Below are 18,923 nucleotides of genomic sequence, written 5' to 3'. Positions count from 1 at the left end.
GATATGGATGTATCTTATTTCCACTGAGCTTTTTCCAGTGAGACCTTCCGTCTTTCTAAAGACCCCCCCCCCCCCCCCCCCCAAAAAAAAAGGTGAAGTCTGAAAACATTGTCTGATCCGTCACACAGGGTGATTGATGTAACACTTACCAGGTAGCAATAATAAATAGCGGAGCACAAAGGAGAACTGGGAGGGGATGTCGTGAAAATCCCCCAAACACGTCCTACAGAAAACTTAAATAAAGTGTTACTCACGTCTTTCATAACAGACGCAGCCACAGACCTGTCGGTCTCACCGGCCCTCCGCTAAAACAACATCCATGCGTGGACCTCAACGCCGACTGACTTCTTTTTTACGCGCATGGTTTCGAGGCAGGGAACAAAAAAGAAGCAAAAATAAACAACGCAGAAACCTGCGACCGCGCTCCGTGTTTTCTCATAGGCGGTGCCACCTCGTATTTCGCTCCACATCCATTTTTATCCTTTGTGCTGGAGGAACGTCGGCCCGCTGGAATCTTCGCTTCCCACTCCCGACAGACTGGCGGCCAAGTTGCGGCTCACGGCGCTGTGGGCTCCTGCTCCACCTGGGGTTGCCAGGTTGTGACAAAGTCCCCCGAGGCTCGGTAAAGGTTAATGGGAGGCTTTCCCTTGCACAGTGGTCACGTCTAAATATGGTCCTCGTGTTTTCTTTGAATTTGGAAATGAACCACCGCATAATTAAGGGGGCACAGGAATAGGTATTTATAAGTAGTTGAGAAATGTAAAAAGGGGGGAGGCAAAATAACACATATTTCCATATAACAGTATTTCCATGTCGACAAGGGTTTGCGATTTCCGCTGGTGTGTTCGCACATACCGGAGTGCAGCAGGAGCTGCTTGGCTTTACTGATCGCTCCTCCTCTGTAATCGATGAAGCTGAAATTATTAAAATTTGAGATTGGAAAATTAAAAAAAACACAAAAAAAATGTTTGAGATATGTCCTTTCATAAACTGCCTCCTCACCCTCGTGACATGATTATTACAAATGCACTGTTAAGTCAGGTACCCCAGCTGGGACACTGGAATTAGGGGAACAAATGAAATCAGATTGTTATGTGGTACCTTATTTCTCAAAAGCAAAATTAGGGCCATCACTCTAGTTCTGGCCCTCCCCCAACACTCAAAATGGCTCCTAATATCTTTCATTTTAATATCTTTTCATCCTAATATCTTTCGTTTAACTTATTGTTATACTTCTCAAGAAGGAGAGAGGAGGCATCTTTAAGACTTTTTGTTGTTACCTTTCACTTTTTCAACATCTTGCTCCCAGACACACCTAGACTCTCCTGTCTCCGTAACATACTGGATCACTCGCCTCAGTTCCGTACATGAGAAGGTTTAAGGGAGACGACATGATTTATCACGTTGTCCAAACTGGTGAAAGTCAACACCAGGTCTTGCCATGGCAAATTGGTCCAAAGGGGAGGATTGCTTTGACCCGTAAGTACCGTGACACAGCCGCGCCCGCCGGACGTGTCTGCCCGAGCTCGCTCACTTGCCCGGGTTGACCCCAGGTCAGAACCCGGTGATTCTGTAAAGCTCATAACCCCGCCCCCGTTTGTACAGTCACCCCACACATAAAAACTTAACAGCAACCTCTATAAAGCACTGCACACATTAAGTCCACATTCATTGGCCTTTTTTAATTTACTTTTTGTTTGTTTTCGCGGTGATGGTGTCTGAGGGACCTTTTGAAGGTGTTGCACACCACGATTTTAAAGGAACACAGCGAATGAACACGTACGTGGCTTCGACGGCTCCATAACCCCCCAACCACACACGCACAGATATGGGGGCTTTAGCAGTGTTTGGAGTCTGGAACAACACCTCAACCTTGGCAGGGGTGTTCCCCTCACCGACAGGCATGGCAGTTGTATGGGCCTAACCACCTAACCACTCTACATCTGCTGTTGCATGGCCGGGCGTTAAATCACGACAGCATCACATTCTAACTTATAGCTCTCTGGTTTCATGTTGAACATGATTTGTTCATTTGTTGTTTGGTCTGGCTGTAATTCTGGAGGAACTAGATACGTCTTAAAAATAGCTGGCAAAATGTAACTTGAGCAACAACCAGGTGGCACAAACAAAGACTTTTTGGGAAGTGGTTAGAACAATAGTTGAACAATAACTCACTCTCTCCTCGCACCATGCTAATGGTTTGGCAGTCTAACGCTTCTACCCACCTCACAGATTCTCACTCTTAACAAAAGATTCCCCAATCAGTGGGCAAAAATGTGTTTATCTCGGTCATGCCCGCTTCTACCTTCAGTGGGGCACAGGATTAAGGGTCCGATTTAGAAAATTGTTCCTGCCTTGCTTCCTACAGACACTAAACAAGTTGACTGTGGTTAATAACAAAGCAAAGACAGCCTGAAGTTAGGCAGAAAGGTGTTGATTGGGGGGCATTTTAAACTGGATTATCAACACGAAACAGTGGCATTAATTTCACGCCCCAGCAGTGAGCTCGTTCTGTTGGGCTGTTATTCTCAACCTGAAAGAGAAAATGAAGGAATGAAAAATACCTTTAGAGTGTGTGTGTGTGTGTGTGTGTGTGTGTGTGTGTGTGTGTGTGTGTGTGTGTGTGTGTGTGTGTGTGTGGCGGGGGTGGCCTCCTCTGAAATAAAAGACTGTTGAAGCTAGATTGTGCATGAAATGGGCTGTTTGGTTAGCAGTGACTTTGTTCCCCTTTCTCTTTTTTGACAGTTTTTAGGGTGTTTTTCGGACACCTCACGAAAGGCGATAGGTGACCTTACAGATACGGCGTGAGCGCAGCAGAGGTCAGCGGCGCAGGTCAGACGTACCTGAGCAGTGGCGGTGCAGGTAGCGTGCAGCGTGCGTGGTTTAACGATGCCAGCGTCCCTGGAGCAGGGTGCGGGCCGAGCGCCGTCCTTGTGTGACTCAGTCATGTGTTGTCAATATGCTGCCCTGTTCTGCTGGAACCCAGTTTCCCTTTTAATGGGCTCTGGTGGTTAGCGCATGCAGGGAGGTTCACAGGGCCACTGCATTGTTATGCTTTCATTTACTTCTGGGGACTTTTTCCCTTTAGCACTCTTTCTGGGGCCCACAAAGACCGTTGGCTCCATGATGTACTGCCAAGCGAGATGGGCGGGTTGGGGGGGTGGTGGCAGTTACTGTGTACGTGTGTGTGTGTGTGTGATGGGTGGGCGGGTCTTCGGAAGTATGGTCGTCTCCAGTTTTTACATGGAATTGTTAGACGTGTCACATGTTGGCTTGCACAGGCAGAGCCGAAAGGCCTGTGTGTCCGTGTGTGCTGCGTACAGCTGGTCATATGACCACACAGCCTCTCACACCATCATAGTTAGACCACTCCTCCACTCATCTGCTATGCTGTTGCTCGAAATGCCAAATCCGTCACTTTTATATTAATTAATAATAATTCTTATTTTTCTTTAGGAAGGAACGGTTAGTAGGTTCTCATGTCTGCACAGGGGCTTAATGAAACTTGGTGGTCAGGAGTGGCCACTGACCAGAGAAACCTCATATAATCCAAACACTGGACCACATGGACTGGGGGGGTCACTGGACCACATGGACTGGGGGGTCCTTTGTCAGCACTTGCAGATTACGATATCCAAGAACCAGGACTTGAGCCAAAGTAACTTAAATGAATGCATAATAATATTCTCTGTGCTCCTTCAAAACACTGAGCACTTTCTGGAACACTTGTGGGAACTGCAGGCAGAGCCATAATTTCTTGTAGACATTGTTCTGTTATTAACTAAAGTCACAGGCAATATAGTACAGGACGGAGTGAAGACCATTGATTCTGGAGTGATACCACAGATTTATCTCAGATTTATCAAAGCAATATCTTGGAGGGGGTTGTTTGTGCTAGCACGAATTCCTTCACTATAACATTTTGCCATTGAACCAGCTTCACGTAGACGTGACAGAACGTAGTTTCTTCGTGTTCCTTGTGCTAGTAACATGATTAGCCACGAGGTATTAACTGCTCTCCCGAGAAAGCCCACTGCTGCCTTAGTGCTGAGGGAAACCTAGCTGTGAGTCTCCACGGCCTCCGGCGCTCTGTGCAGCCGGAGAGAGACGTGTGCAGCTGACTGTGAGATGCAGCTCAGTTCTTCCTCTTTACTTTCATCATGGCTTTTGTGCAAGTCCTTTGCTAACCCCCCTCCCCCAATATCTGGTTTGTGTCACCCCCCCCTCCACACCCTCCCATCACTATTGGACACGGTGCCAAAATATGAAGCATCTGATTTAGAGCGATGGCTCTTTGCGTAATTACAGACACCCAGACATCTCTCTCTCTCTCTCTCTCTCTCTCTTATCTCTGGGTGGATTGGAGAGATTGAGTGCCCACATTCTTGTGTGTGCTGGAGTCCTGGTTCATAGAGAGCTCAGAGAGAGATTCTGTCATTAGTGAACCGGACCGGGGCCGCCATTTTGATCAGACACCCCTGTGATGGCGGTGCGTCCTGACGTTCAGGGCGAGGCGGTGTTTGCAGTGCCGTACGGCCCACCTACAGGGAGGAAGCACGTGAAGAGCTCGTGCGCTTTAGACACACTCAGTATGACAGGTTTACGATGGAAGGGAACAGTAGGTAGGAAATGTTGTAGGCCTGTAAATATCGTGGTTATTAGTTAGTAGCTGAAAGTAAGGAGACTTTTCAGAGAAGAACATATTACTAACAAAAAAAAAAGCTCAACTTTAACCATTAACCTTCACTTTTATTTACATCAGAAGGGTACCCAAAAGTACAACAATATAGCGATACAGTATATAGTTACAAGAGTCTGGTGAAACTGCTAGGAGAATCGTGGAATCCTGTGTGTATTTATAGGCATTTTTCAAAGGACATTTCTGCGCATGTCTACTGAAAACATTGAGATGTTGCAAAACGACGAACGTTGAACAGATCTTTCTTTACAGCTTCACAAATTTATGCCAGATGTTTTATGTTTACTGACATACCAGTTCTTACTTTGTGGTATGTACACATTTTCTCTAAAGACGTGCGATGCTCAGCAGTTAATTTGAAATACGATCCACTGCCATTGATACGGGCAGATGGAGATTGAACTAGACACACCCGTTTGCAACATTAGACACGCCCATTTGCAACATTGAACTAGACACACCCGTTTGCAACATTTTGGCCTTTGGCCCTTCCTACAGGCTGAAGCCAGCACATATGATTTTCAAATGGGGAGTCCATTTGCTTAGAAAGCAAGGTGCTGCAATCCCGTGCAATCTTTAGTTTCTGTCCCCTTACTTCATGTTTCCGTGCAGGCTCCCTTCATCGAGGTGATTTATCTGAAGCACTTTGCTACTTGGCTTCCGGCCCAAAGATCTCCAGACACTCAATGAGCATGAACTCCACTATTTGGTTCTGATACACCATGTTAACTGCCATGTTCCCCATGTCCAACTCGGGCCACAGGAGGGTCGGCCCGAAAACGATACTGACACTTTGGCTGGACATGAGGTTCTGCCGTGACTTCGTTAAAACTCTGCAAAGAGAAAAGAAAGGGGCAAAGTTCATTTTTTTTACAGAGAGCCATTGTTCCGTAACTGCATACTTTACTAAATGTTGTTGAACCATATTTTTCTACGGATCTGTTTGCTCCAACAATACGGTAATGCGATTACTTGATAGTGTAGAAGTGTTATAGGCTTCTCCGTTCATTTGCTAATGTGCTGTATATCCTGTCATAAAATCCGCCCAGGGAATCTGGGATGGCCAGAGGACGCAGTGTACATGAGGATTTCATCTCGGTCGCTTGGAGGCATCTGAGGGGGCTTTTAGCAGGATCTCTGCGAGCTGAGGTTTGGCCGTGGTGGGGAGACGATCAATACTCGGGTAGTGGAGGACTCTTAGCAGGAGTCAGGATGGAGCTCTCAGCCTCTGTTATGGGCAGAAACCTGGAAAAGAAGGGTGGGATTGTGGCGTGGGGCCGCTGTCCAAGTTGTCAGTGGGATTGTGACTAAGAGCTTTGAGGTGGGACGAAGCTTTAACATTCAGAGAGATGTTTCTCATGGCTCTAAGAGGTTCTGAATTTAACCACGGCTGTTTAGCACTCCATTACACTCATGCATAGTTCACGTGTTGACATATTGCGAAGTGCTGTCTCTGGGTTAGCGTCTGGTTATTCCAATAAGAACCGGTAAATGTACTACAAGTCCCTGCATGTGAAACAGCAAAACACACTTGTGCAGCTTCTGTCGTGGACACAACTCTGATGGTGAATCGTGATCTAGTCTGGGTAACGGGGACAGTGCTAGCAATGGCATGTTTCAGTGTGTGTGTGTTTGTGCACTGTGGGGCCCCATTTAACTAGAGCAACCCACCCTAAAAGGTTAACCCTGGCCCTCCCAATAATTCCCAACTTAATGTGTATAATTAACCTCAGCCATCTTGCTGCTCCTGTTCATCACAGTTGTCCTGCCATTTTAACCTAATTAGCAGACTGTGATGTAAGGATCTGCACTGCCATTGCTAATGGTTCACTAATGATCTTAAAGAGAGAGAGAGAGGCTTCATTTCCGAAATGATTTTTTTAAAATCGCTACATTTTTTTGTAATTATTCCACTGCAGTATCCACTCTGTAATTTGTCTTTTTTTTTTTTTTTTTTTTTGTCATATGATAATAAAGTTTGAAAGTTTATTACTACTGAATGCCCGTTTAAATAACTACATTTAAAAGGTGAAGAAACACGTACATGAGATTGTTTTGTGCATCGTATGATCCAAGGCTCTGACTTCACTGGGATTTATTGCGTGCGTGTATACACAATTCCAAATGTTTGAAAACGTGCACTCCCCAGCAGTAGACACGTGCCTGTTTAGACCATGACACGCTCACTGGACCACGGCACCGAGGACGCGTTCTGGAACGGGCAGAACCAGCGGTCTGTCTGAGCGAGGACTCCCGCACCGTGCCTGGCCGACCAACCCCCGATATCCCCACGTAAGCCGGCCTGTGCCACGTCGGGATGATTATTAATTAGCATCTTGTTTGTGAGTGTTGTGTGACAGGAAGTGAAGGATGGGGCATGATGAGCCCTCCTGCCCCCCCCCCCCCCCCCTTCTCCCTCCGCCCCCCCGGCCTAGGAGGCTGCCGCTAATTGGGTCAGCCTCGCTGCTCCTTGAGGAAGAGACGCATAACAAATTGCGATGGGGGGGTCATGGGAGGGGGCGTCGCTCCAAGGTTTAAACTGTGTCATTCTCACCATGCTATGAGGAAACGGCCTCAGCTGAGAAAAGACCAGCCAGTATCACAGTCCTGTGAAGTGCAGTGAAATACTTTCTCTAGATTCATTTATTTCAATAATGGTACACTTAGATACTTTGGCTCCTTATTTTATTATGAATATGTTTTAGAGGATCACTAATCTTTTCTACACACATAGACTACATAAGTGTATATGGAGGAAGTACAAAACCAGGCTTCCTAAGACGGTAAGATAAGGCTTTATGTAACTGTGATTATGTGATTCCTTTAGTCTATGTGTGGGCACCACTAGCATGTTAGAGGCAGATCTGTAACGACCAACTGAGGATATCTACTGCTGAGCAAATCATCATTTTAGTAATACTCTTTTAGTGCAGCTTTCATTATCCATGGAGTTCGGTTAGAAGTGCAGTCAGTTTTAGAACTAAATTATATGTTTAGCGTCCAGCACTATCGAGCACTATCCAGCACAATCTGTGTGCAAAAGCATCGCTGATCAACTCTCACAGCTCAGATCAGCTTTTGAATAAAGGATAAAACCTGTGAAAGCTGTTGCAGACGAATCAAAGATGACGTTACTCGACATCGTTGTTTCTGAAGTAGACCTTAATGGCAGCTTAGGAAAGACATCGCGACGTGCATCTTCCAACAAATGTTGTTATTATGTGGGCTGTTCATCCACGGGCAGTTCTCCTTCTCCGCTTGAAACGCCAAACTTAGATGAGAGGAGAACTTTTTTATTTTGACTTTCCTGATCAGCTCACTCTGACCGCAGAGGTCGCGCCAGGTTTCTTTTCCACTCCGGAGCAAGAGGAACCTTGAATTACCGACGAAAAAGCCAAAACCTACCGTCTTTTAAATCACTTGCGGCAAATGGGAAATATGAGTGGTGGTGACAAAAACACCCACAGAGAGAGACGTAAATAGCATGGCTGAGCGACTGTAGGCTTGAGAAAGCCGGTTGCCTTGACCACATCATCACAATGCAAGTACACAACTGCTTTATTGAATACAGGCCCCATGGGCGCGAGGAAAAGGAACATTGCTTCTACACGGGCATACCACACACCCACAACAAAGAGTCCTCCACCCCACCAGGCCCCGCACCACCCCTCCACCCCACCAGGCCCCGCACCACCCCTCCACCCCACCAGGCCCCGCACCACCCCTCCACCCCACCAGGCCCCGCACCACCCCTCCACCCCACCAGGCCCCGCACCACCCCTCCACCCCACCAGGCCCCGCACCACCCCTCCACCCCACCAGGCCCCGCACCACCCCTCCACCCCACCAGGCCCCGCACCACCCCTCTACGGGCGGAGCCGAAACGACGAAGACCCAGAGATCAGCAGCATTGCTGTGGTGCGTATGGCTTGGAGATATCTGCTGTGTTGTGGGGAGCTACTTCCACAGCGCTGATAGCCGTGGTCTTATTATTGTGCATTAGGAGATGTGATCTTCTGAGCACCCATCTCGCCCGTATCAGTGTACTCTTTGTTTCTCCGTTGCTGTTCTAGACAAGGCCAGTTGCATTGAAGGGATTAGAGATCAGAGGAAACTTCACGTCCCTATTGACTTTTACGCTTTGAACGGTGATACGATGACCGAATAACTGATGAACACACGCTTAGTCTATGCAAGACAAGTTTTCAAACCAGAATAAAAAATAAAAAAAAACCACTTCTTGTTTACTGGAATGCATCAGTCATTTTGGACTAGTACTTGGACCATCTGAGTAATTACTGCAGCGTTTCCGCTTAAGATTTAATATTAAGGCTTGTAAACAATCATTAGATTGTCCCAAAGAACAATGGAAAGCAATGTGCGCGTCTCACTTAATCTGACTTAACCACACATTCCTCACACTTACTCATGTGAGAGCCACTCCCCACACGCAGGGGGGGGGGGGGGGGGGGGGGTGAGAGCCACTCCCCACACGGAGGGAGGGGGGGGGGGGAAGGGCTAGCAGGCAAAATTGAGAGTGACATGTAAACCAGACCACTTCAGTCATCCAGGGCGTGGTCTCACCAAGCGGGGGCCGCTCTATGGTTCCGCCGTGCGCCCACTGTGGTGTCGCTGGAGTGCCCGTAGGCCAGGGACAAGCAGCCTTGCAGGAATGTTCAGCGTCACCACAAGTTCCACTCTTAACAGCCTTTCAGTCAGAGAAATAAAAGATCAATGGATTATCTGAGGTCGCCATTCAGGGGATTTAGGGTTCTGCTTCGTGCATGTGTTTGACCGGAGGGACCTGGAATGTGGGTTGGATAATGTTTATTCTTGATGGTCTTACTGGACTGCTTGTTAGCACGGGCACGTTCTGACAAACGTGTCTGCATCGCTGCAACTGATCATGGGACAAATTGTTATTTTGTCTCATTTGTATGATTTGATTGCTGGTTTTCATTATGTTAATTTGTGTGTATTTTTGGATAGATACATTCATACGACAACCTAAAGTCAGTATTTACTCAGTAGCATTCACAGATTGTGAATTCCTCTCAAGGCTGCCACAGTTGCAGATGCCAGTGTAGTTGAGAGTGAATTAACCCTGCAATGTGAGAATGTGCAAAGAATGCATATGCACCACACTTGAGACACACACACACACACCCACCGTGCAAAGTGCCATTTACAGAGTACAAATTCATGCGGCGACCGTTCCCGTCGTATTCGAGCAGTCTGATTGGGCAGACCTGGCAAACGTGACCAAACAGACTTCGGCACCAGAGCCAAAGGGCATGTGGGGGGAGGGGCCTGCTCATCAATCTGAGATGAGTCCTCTGGCCCTCCTGTGCAGGGTGGTAAATGTGCATAAGGGTAAAGTGGGATGGAACACCCCTCCTGGGAGATGGAGACCGGCCATATGGCCTTCTGGCTGTGCCAGTTATGTTAGCATGGACATGGACGCCTGTGCTGCTCTACAAAAGCGCTACTGCTGAAGATTATGCAGAGTTTGTCTGTGCATGTTGCCTCTAATTTAGGTCTTTCGTAGTACTTATGTGTACAATGTAGCATGCTTAAATGTATGTAATTGTTTAGACACCGTTTCTTTTTAGTACGGTTTGATTGAAGTCTCTTTACAGGGATGGTTCAGGATGAATGTCTTAACTTTCCACTAATCACACGTAGTTGATCAGCCAAGATGTGATTGGTGTTGTAATCTTGCTTCATTTGTTGAGAATGTGCTAGGAGGCTAATGCATCTAAGAGTTAATGACAGCTTTTGACCACCACATGCTAAGCGAATGCTGAAATCATGAAATGAAATCAGTACACACTTGCAACAAAGCCCCATGGGCTAAGTAATTTGGCTAAGTAATATGATCTTTAAAACAGGAAAACGTCTGTCTTTCAAGTTTCAAATACATGAATGAAATCCAGTGTTATGCTCTAAATTTGCCCAAGGATGCACACGTTTTATTCAGCCATGCCTCCTACCTGAGACTGATGCACAGTACTAAATGATTTGCTATGAAAGGGAGATCAATTGTGGGCTCGTGATTCAGAGTGTATATTGTGTAGTTAGAGGCTAGTTAATGGCCGTCCCTCGTTTATTATGTTAGGCTTGTAACTGATGCAAAGCTGAGTAAATAAGTGAGCAAACCATGATCTACTGACTTGAATATGTGTGTGTGTGTGTGTGTGTGTGTGTGTGTGTGTGTGTGTGTGTGTGTGTGTGTGTGTGTGTGTGTGTGTGTGTGTGTGTGTGTGTGTGGTGGATCTGAGATGGACTCATAGTATGTCAGAATTTGCTGCAAGATTGAACTTTTGTAAGGTACATTTTCACTTCAATTTGACAAAGATGAATAATCTTGTTTAGATTAAAATGAAGATGTGTTGCTGTTGGATTAGACAAACCTCTGTAAGTGGTGGAAGAGCAGTTTCATGGTGTTGTGGTTCGGCCTGGGGAGATTATGGACCAGTTTCTTCAGAACCTGTATCTTCTGCCTGTCTTCTTTAGTTTCTGTTGGGAAAGACAAGTTCATGAAATATAACTATCCTATTTGTATGAGTTTGAAACATCTCATAAAACCTGATTTTATTTTATTTTAATTTTTTTAAATCAAATTCAATATATTTTTATTCTTATCTGTAGGAAAATGTATACAAAATCATTGAAAGGTCTTTATACTGTATCAGTTTGTACAGATCCCTTTTCTTGGTGGTGTCCCACTGTAGAGCTCTTCTGGAGTCTGGTTAATGGCTCTTAAGAGTCCATTAAAAGCAACATGCATTGTAACATGAGCCCTAAATGTTCACCTTTTGACCCTGCTACTCCTGGCACGTCAGATGGCCAGTGACCTCATGAAAAACTCCCCAGAGAGGTCAACCTGTGCATCATCTACATTGCCCTGGACCAACGACAACTCTTTGACCTTTAGAGGGATTCTGAATCTGTCATACACTTTGCTGTTATACTACACCTTGGCAGGAGTAATGTAAATGTAAACTCTTGAAAGAGACTATCACTGTAGATGGAAGGATGTGGCTTAGTCACTTGTGTACGCGATCAAACGGTGTTAGAACTAATGAATAATATCAGTAATAAGTGATATTAATATCCAATATCATTCCAACATAAGTTTCGATCTGGGGACATCTGATCCCCTAAACAGATGTCTGACAGCAGCGGTTCTTTGAAGAGAGGCACCACCTGTGTTTGCATGTGTATACAGGGACATGCAAAGCCAGCTATGGCCGAGACCCACGTCTGTGACACATTAACTGTGTTTCATCTTAGCTCAAGAGCACTGCAGCTAGAAAGTGTTTAAATGTGTTATACATCCAGAATGGTTCAAATGGAAAAAAAAAAACATCAAATGGACTTTAACACTGCTGAGCAATCCACAGCCTCTAACTATTTAACCAAAAAAGCAGCTCACGAATTTAAACGCACATGTGAAATTAAACACATCGATTAGGGTGGGTGTGTGCCACACTAACGATATTCATTCATGCTGTTCGTACCCTATGTCACCTAAAGGATCTGGCAGTATCTCTGCCTCTAGTCTACTGTACTACCCGGGATGCCCCCTGGGCACTAATGGAGCAGATGTCTGCATGCATTCACCGTGCTGGCACATACATGGCTAGCAGATGCCCTTGTCAGATGCCAGGTCTGCCAATTGAGCACAGAGAGGGAAGTAGTTGTAGGATACGGAGCGTAGGCTTGACCCATAGGTGGCAGCAGTGAGGTGGCGGGGTCTAGAGGTCTTTGTGAGCAGGGAGATAATGATGATGATGACCGTGCAGCATACAGAGCGGCCAGTGAATTGAGATTAGCTGAAATTAGGTTTGAGCTGAGCGGTGACTTAAAATGTCCTGACGGATGACGGAGGCTGATTCCAGCACCGCAAAGTCCAACCTGCTGCATTTTGTTGCCTTTATTTTTATGGTTAACCATTCACTCAAATTCTAGTTCTTAAAGAAGGATTTAGATGAGTCCTCTGCCTTTCACCAATCACTGGAGGCCCATGCCACTCTTGGCTTTGACAACTGCATGGCAGAGGGCCTGTAAAATATTTAATCTAGCCATTATTGCTGGCATTATTGCAGTCATTAATTACTTTTCCTTTGGTGGCGAGCATATTGGAGATGATCCCTCATTCCACATTCTGGACAGATGGTGAGGACAGTGTCATTAATATATAAATACAGGCCTAAAAACGCATGTATGTGAATCAGTGTGCTGAATCACCATGCTAGCCGTTAGGCCGCACAGTTAGCCCTAACAAACTTCCCGCGCTGACGTTACAGGATCCTCAGGTGGGATGTATTTAATCGGAACAGTTCACTCCGTCATTGCCTCTAAAATAATTCTTATTCATACCTAAGCTCAACTTACAAGGATTCATGGATGGTGACCTCCCCACTTTCAAAGCAATTGCAGTCGCTTCCTCTTGCTAAATGTCCGTAATCTGACTGCATGGGATGTGCTTGGTGGTTAATGCTAACGAGGGAACAGCAGATGATCCTGTAGTAGTGGTGGGTGTACTAAACACGCACACGTCCAGTTCTAAACAGGGGCAAAATATAATCCCATTACAGACACTGAGACTGACTTTATTTAAATGGGACTCGCTCTGTAGCCCGAGCTTATCTTCAGTCTTTTGTCTCACAACGTCCTTAAGCCCCATCAAGACAAATATTAGCGCTCTGCAAATAGTCCTGCAGGTTATGATTAAGATTTTAAAAGCATCCCAATTGAATGCTTTGCTTTATGAACAACAAAGTCTTAGCGCATCGGCTGCTGTAATTTATTAAACATGAAAAACCTGATGAAATAGAGACTTGGAAGTGTTTTATGCGTTTGAAACTCCTACTGCATGCTAGCTTTGCATTCCAATGAGGCCGTGCCAGGGAAATGAAGCCGTCGTTGAAGGCACTGATTGGGAGAACGGAGTGTGGACGCCACGGCACAGAGACAAGAACATGTGCACCGTTAGTTGTGAGCTGTGCGATGTACAGGCAGTGTGGCCGCCCTTATACCGAGAAAACTGGGAGAACGTGAGGGGAGCCGGCGGCGTTTTTAACAATCGGGAACGCCAGCGGGATCGTCTCGCACTGGCGGGCAGCGCCAATGCATCGCGGGTCCGTATGGAATCGTGCGTCGTGATATTTGGGCAAATATCTCGGTGCTAAAAAGGACCAAAAGAAACTTGGGAGCGGAACCACACACATACGCGTGCGCTCACACGGACACACACACACACACACACACACACACACACACACACACACACACACACACACTTCGAGACAGATTCTCAGCATGTCAGCTCGAAGAACAAAACCTCAGTTTGTCAGCGAGTGTGCCTTCACTGGAAACAACAAGGCGCGCTTGTCTTGGAGACAGGTGGCGGGACAGTGTCGCTAAGACACCAGGCAATATGAATAATAGATTTGGGCTGGCGTGAGCCAAGAACTGGGTCCTGCCATCCTTTACACTCCAGACCGCGCACAGAATGAGGGAATGGAAAATGAGGCCAACTGTCTACCTGAGAATTTGGGACAGCCCAAATGGTGGACCACAGTGTGGCTAACGGATCATTACATAAATGTTGCAGGAGAAGACAGGAAATGTCTCTCCCATTTCTACCGTTTAGGTCATTGCATAAGAGAGTTTTATTTATCCTGTTCTCAGGACATTATAAGAACAATTCGAATATGTTGGGAGAAATGTATCGCCATCCTGGTTGGGAAGCAGTGAGTTACTGGGCATCTCTCCTAATTGAACCAGATCTTGTCCAAAGAGTGCTTCCAAAGACCTTTAGCTAATGCCACCCATTTAAAGGGCATGCATGGCGTGGACCTAGCCAATGTTAATGTTGTGGTGCTGTCTGGCCCGTGGTACTGCGAGAAACATCTGCACTCTAATAGATGCCCATCAGCTACGAGGTGAACCTCGCACAGTAATAAGTGCCACCAGTGGAGTTTTTTCAAATAATTGAAAAACATGTAAAATAAGGTTGAAGTATGCATAATATTCCAGCCTGCTTGCTACCGACCAGTGGGGGTGTAATAAATCACGCTAAAATTGTTCTGGGTGTAATGAAGTGTGTGTGTGTGTGTGTGTGTGTGTGTGTGTGTGTGTGTGTGTGTGTGTGTGTGTGTGTGTGTGTGTGTGTTTTCTCTAAAAAATGCCAATATGGCTACAGTGGATATGTGATACTGCAACCATTGAACACTGGATCTTGAATTATCCTTAGGCTATAGAGGCCGATACAACATTTCAATATTATATAATAGCTCAGCCATTGTGATGTTTTAAACTAACAGTAGGAGTTCACAGCACCTTTCCTCACAGTCTGTTTGTCTGTGTGTCTACATCTCTCTCCACTGCTGCTGTCTTCTTCTAGCCAGCTTTGTCTTCTCACACCCCCCTCCACAGCTCCCAGCAGTGAAACTCATTTTTCATAAACCACGTTGCAGGTTGAACTAATTACACCTCCTGCTATGATGGGCCTCACGCCGTGTTAATTAGTTGACTAAACGTTATCAGTGAGTGATCAAGAGTCTTTGCTCGTTAAGCGAATCGGAGCGGTTAGCAGCACACGGTTAGCAGTAAACATTTATTGCTAATTCACCACTTCACCTCAGGCCCTCTCCTGTTCTGTCTCCTGTACTTTCCCGCTCAACGGGGAAATGCTTAAACGAGCCAATCACAACAGTCCCCTTATTTTTCGAGGTAGAAGCCATTTAAAATGTAAGATCAGCACTACCAGCATCAGATCAGCTAAAGGAGCAGTCACACTTACATGGGAGGTCATACATGCTAGCCAGAGTGTTGCTCTCTGGATCATATGAAAAATTGGGGAATTTATTACTTAAGATATTAAATATGAATGTTTGACATGTTTGCCACATCCTCTACTCTCAGTTCAGGGAAGGAAGGAACATGCATCTCTTTGAAACAGGAATACTTTCAAATAATCCTATTAATATTCATTACAATTCAGGGTATCTACCAAACTCGACCCATAGTCTTATAAGTTTTAGTTTTAGGTCAGGTTTATACTCTATTGCAACAAAAAAAAACAAGCTAAGGTGTGAAACTAGCAACCACCAATTAGCATCATGTTATTTGCATAATGATAATTGCTGGCTGTTTCCTTTCAGTCATCATTAGCAACATAAGCTATTTGACTGAACTCTTCATTCAAAAGAAAAATTATATATTATATATATATATATATATATTCATAATAGTAGGGCGAGTTGTCTGTGGGCTGGAGTTAGACCATCCTATCTTACATGAAGTGCCCAGGGGAAACAGCATGGTGTCAGCTGGCCTGCTAATACATGCCCAGAGTTCAGTGTGCAGGGGTGGAGGGGGGGTTCCATGTGACATTAAAGCTGACCTGGGGACAGTTCCTGTCTGCACTGCAGGCCTTGGCTATGCCCTCTGGCCTGAGGAATTCCCCCACTCCCCAAACAGAGGAGCAGTGCACATTTGGGGAGAACCACCTCCCTGTCAAAGAGCGCCCCCTTTTGGCCAACAGGTATGTACATTTGGCCAAAAGAACACTTGGTCTGTAATATCCTGGTTTACTCGGGTGTAAAGCCATGCTTGTAAGTACAGGTAGACACTTCCATTAAATGTTTATATAGGACCAGCTCCACCTGTCTAAATCCTAACCATAGTCATCATCAACAGGGCCAAAGCGGGCCTCAAAAGGGAGCACCTTCCAGAAAGTCCATCATTCATTGTTTCAGGCCTGCTGGACGTTTATTTTTAATGCCCCATGATCGAAGTTAGAAGTACAGAAAACAAGCCGTTCTAAACGTTTCAGCATGCGCTTGTGATTTCAGCTAGACTGTTGAAATGCGAGGATGTCGGAGGGGCAGATTAACCGCCCGCTCTATCTGCCCCAGGACGCTCTATCTGCCCCAGGACGCTCTATCTGCCCCAGGACGCTCTATCTGCCCCAGGACCCTCAACGGGGACATTTAGCGGCTTAAGATGACGAAACTCAGCAGCGCTGCACTTACTTATGGCCTCCACGAACTGGTCAAAAAAGCGAAAGGGAAACAGCGGCTCTGGCAGCTCACGGAAAAACATCTTCAGCGCTCCAGTGATGACATGAATGTCCTCCCATTGGACGTCGTCCAAATTGAGCTCCTCCTCTGGGGGAAAAGATGGCCAGAAGGAGGGGGCACGGACGAATCAGAAAATCAGTCTTTTGATGAGGAAATTAGAGAAGGCCAATCATCGTCAGCATGCTTCTCCCTACAATCTCAGTATGCGAATTTTAATATAACCAATGAGAACTCAGAACTCAGAAACGTTCTTCTCTTTTATATGGAACGTAAATATATTTGAACATCATGAACTGTGCTTGCCACAAAATATTTTAAAAGTAGTATATAACCAATCCTTTGGCATCCAGGCACACTTCAGCTGGAAAATACTGTTTAATACGTGTATGTGTTAAATTGACTTCAGAAGAAAGTGTTCAGGGTTACCTTGGTCAATTATGAAGCGTAGTTTCTGAATGGTGGCCAAGTTTCCGCTTACCCTGTATATGCCGTCAGCATCTAGGCCTACGGGAACAGTGTAAGAGAACCAGGTCCCCCCGGTCAGCCTGTCACCCAGGAATTAATAATAATTATGCAACTCCTTTAAAAATGATTGGCCAGAAGCTACGAACCTCGTTTTTCCACCTCCTTGATGCACATCTGGACGAACCTGGGAACTGTTGTCCCTTCACGCTGACACAGGGTCAACATGTGACATCCGAAGACACGATCTGCAAGGAGATAGCCTTTTAGACGGCACTGTCGCCTGTCCGAAGGGCATTTGTATGCACCTTCATGCTTCTTCACGAACTTTGATATGGTTTTTTTTTTATGGATGTTGAGGTTTTTTTGTCTTCCTGGAACATAAAAGCCTGTTTTCGATAATCAAATATATTCCCAGTATGAGCGATTTCGTGAAACAATTAACAGACGGTCACAAGCCGCGGTCCTGTGACACAGTTATATCAAACTGCGACTGTCAATATGGACTTACTCACAGACTATTAACTCCCTCGTCAGTCGCCGTTTGAACTAATATGGGGCCAGCTGAGCTCTCCCCAAGGCTTATGGAACATCAAAGATGGCCTGCTCTCATTTGGGCGCTCGGGAAAGGAGGAGGCGGAGATGGGAGGAGGTAGGGGGCGGGGGCAGGGGAGGGGGGCGGGGACTGTGCTAAATGCATAAATGACAGCTAGCAACAGCCACCTTTGCATCCAAATTCCTGCTCGTGCCACTTCCTGCAGAGATATGCGGAGGGAGGGAATTAGTTAAACGACCCTTTCATGGTGTGGCTGTGATGTGGAGGGAAGAAGAGAGGGATGGAGAGAGGGATGGAGAGAGGGATGAGCTGCTGACTAGCCTGCCTTAGAGCCGTGGCGGTCTATCTGTTCCTGAGCCACCTGCACTATCTCTCCATCCTGGAACACTTCTATTTATTCTATTAACGTCGTCCTCTTTGATCTTGTATTTCCCCCCATAGACACAACATTAAAAGGTCCTTATTTGACATCAGTTGAAATTACATATCATTACCTTCATCTACGAATTCCAACTATGCTTAAAATATGATTCAGTGCTACACTACACCCCAGCCCAGCACAGAGGGTAGTAGTTACAGGGTTATTTAGGTGTCTCTGTTGTTGCTTGGTTAATTGTTAAATTGATTAGTTCTGGGAAAAGTGAAACATTAAACATGAAAAAGAAACCAGTTAACTAAACCCCCCCCCCCCCCCCTCCATTTTGCCTGTCATTCATACGTGTTTATTGGGACAACTACATTATCAGCTTCTGTCCCTCCTGCCAGCCATATTTTGCTTTGTTTTGGAATGAGTCACAGCTGTGTGGCCTCTCTGATTTTTATGTATTTTTTGTCCTGTGCTGTTCTTTCACCTCAGAGTAGCCACGTTTCTGTTTGACCAGTCAACAGTGATTTTGGTTTCTGCAAGTAAATACCTATTTCTTTTATACGTTTGCATAATAGTATGCAAATGTGTTTTCTGAATTTCTCTGTCAACCATAGTTTCATAGATCTTCCCTGTGTTATCAGACTATTGTTGGACTTTGAAGAGGGATAAAGTTAAAAATACATTGTACATTTTAGAAGCATGATTGCACCTATTTTATGCGTATGTATGATATTTAATGTAGAA

General features: G+C 45.7%; 1 protein-coding gene across 3 annotated transcripts in view; it reads right to left on the bottom strand.

The window, feature by feature from the left end:
- Nucleotides 1–4,728: 4,728 nt before the first annotated feature.
- The window catches only part of arhgap15 (Rho GTPase activating protein 15), a 31,486-nt gene continuing 17,291 nt past the window's right edge, over nt 4,729–18,923 (bottom strand). For all 3 annotated transcript variants that reach the window (XM_076993419.1, XM_076993418.1, XM_076993417.1), the window contains 5 exons: nt 17,406–17,504; nt 17,221–17,298; nt 16,747–16,881; nt 11,113–11,218; nt 4,729–5,532 (listed from right to left, as the gene is read on the bottom strand). In XM_076993419.1, the coding sequence (XP_076849534.1) occupies nt 5,349–5,532; nt 11,113–11,218; nt 16,747–16,881; nt 17,221–17,298; nt 17,406–17,504 (602 nt within the window). In that variant the 3' untranslated portion in view covers nt 4,729–5,348. The remainder of the gene's footprint in view (nt 5,533–11,112; nt 11,219–16,746; nt 16,882–17,220; nt 17,299–17,405; nt 17,505–18,923) is intronic.

This window comes from Brachyhypopomus gauderio, unplaced genomic scaffold, assembly GCF_052324685.1.
Source record: "Brachyhypopomus gauderio isolate BG-103 unplaced genomic scaffold, BGAUD_0.2 sc112, whole genome shotgun sequence".
Lineage (NCBI taxonomy): Eukaryota > Metazoa > Chordata > Actinopteri > Gymnotiformes > Hypopomidae > Brachyhypopomus > Brachyhypopomus gauderio.
The sequence above is the reverse complement of the archived record's forward strand: the minus strand, read 5'-3'. Positions and strand labels throughout refer to the sequence as shown.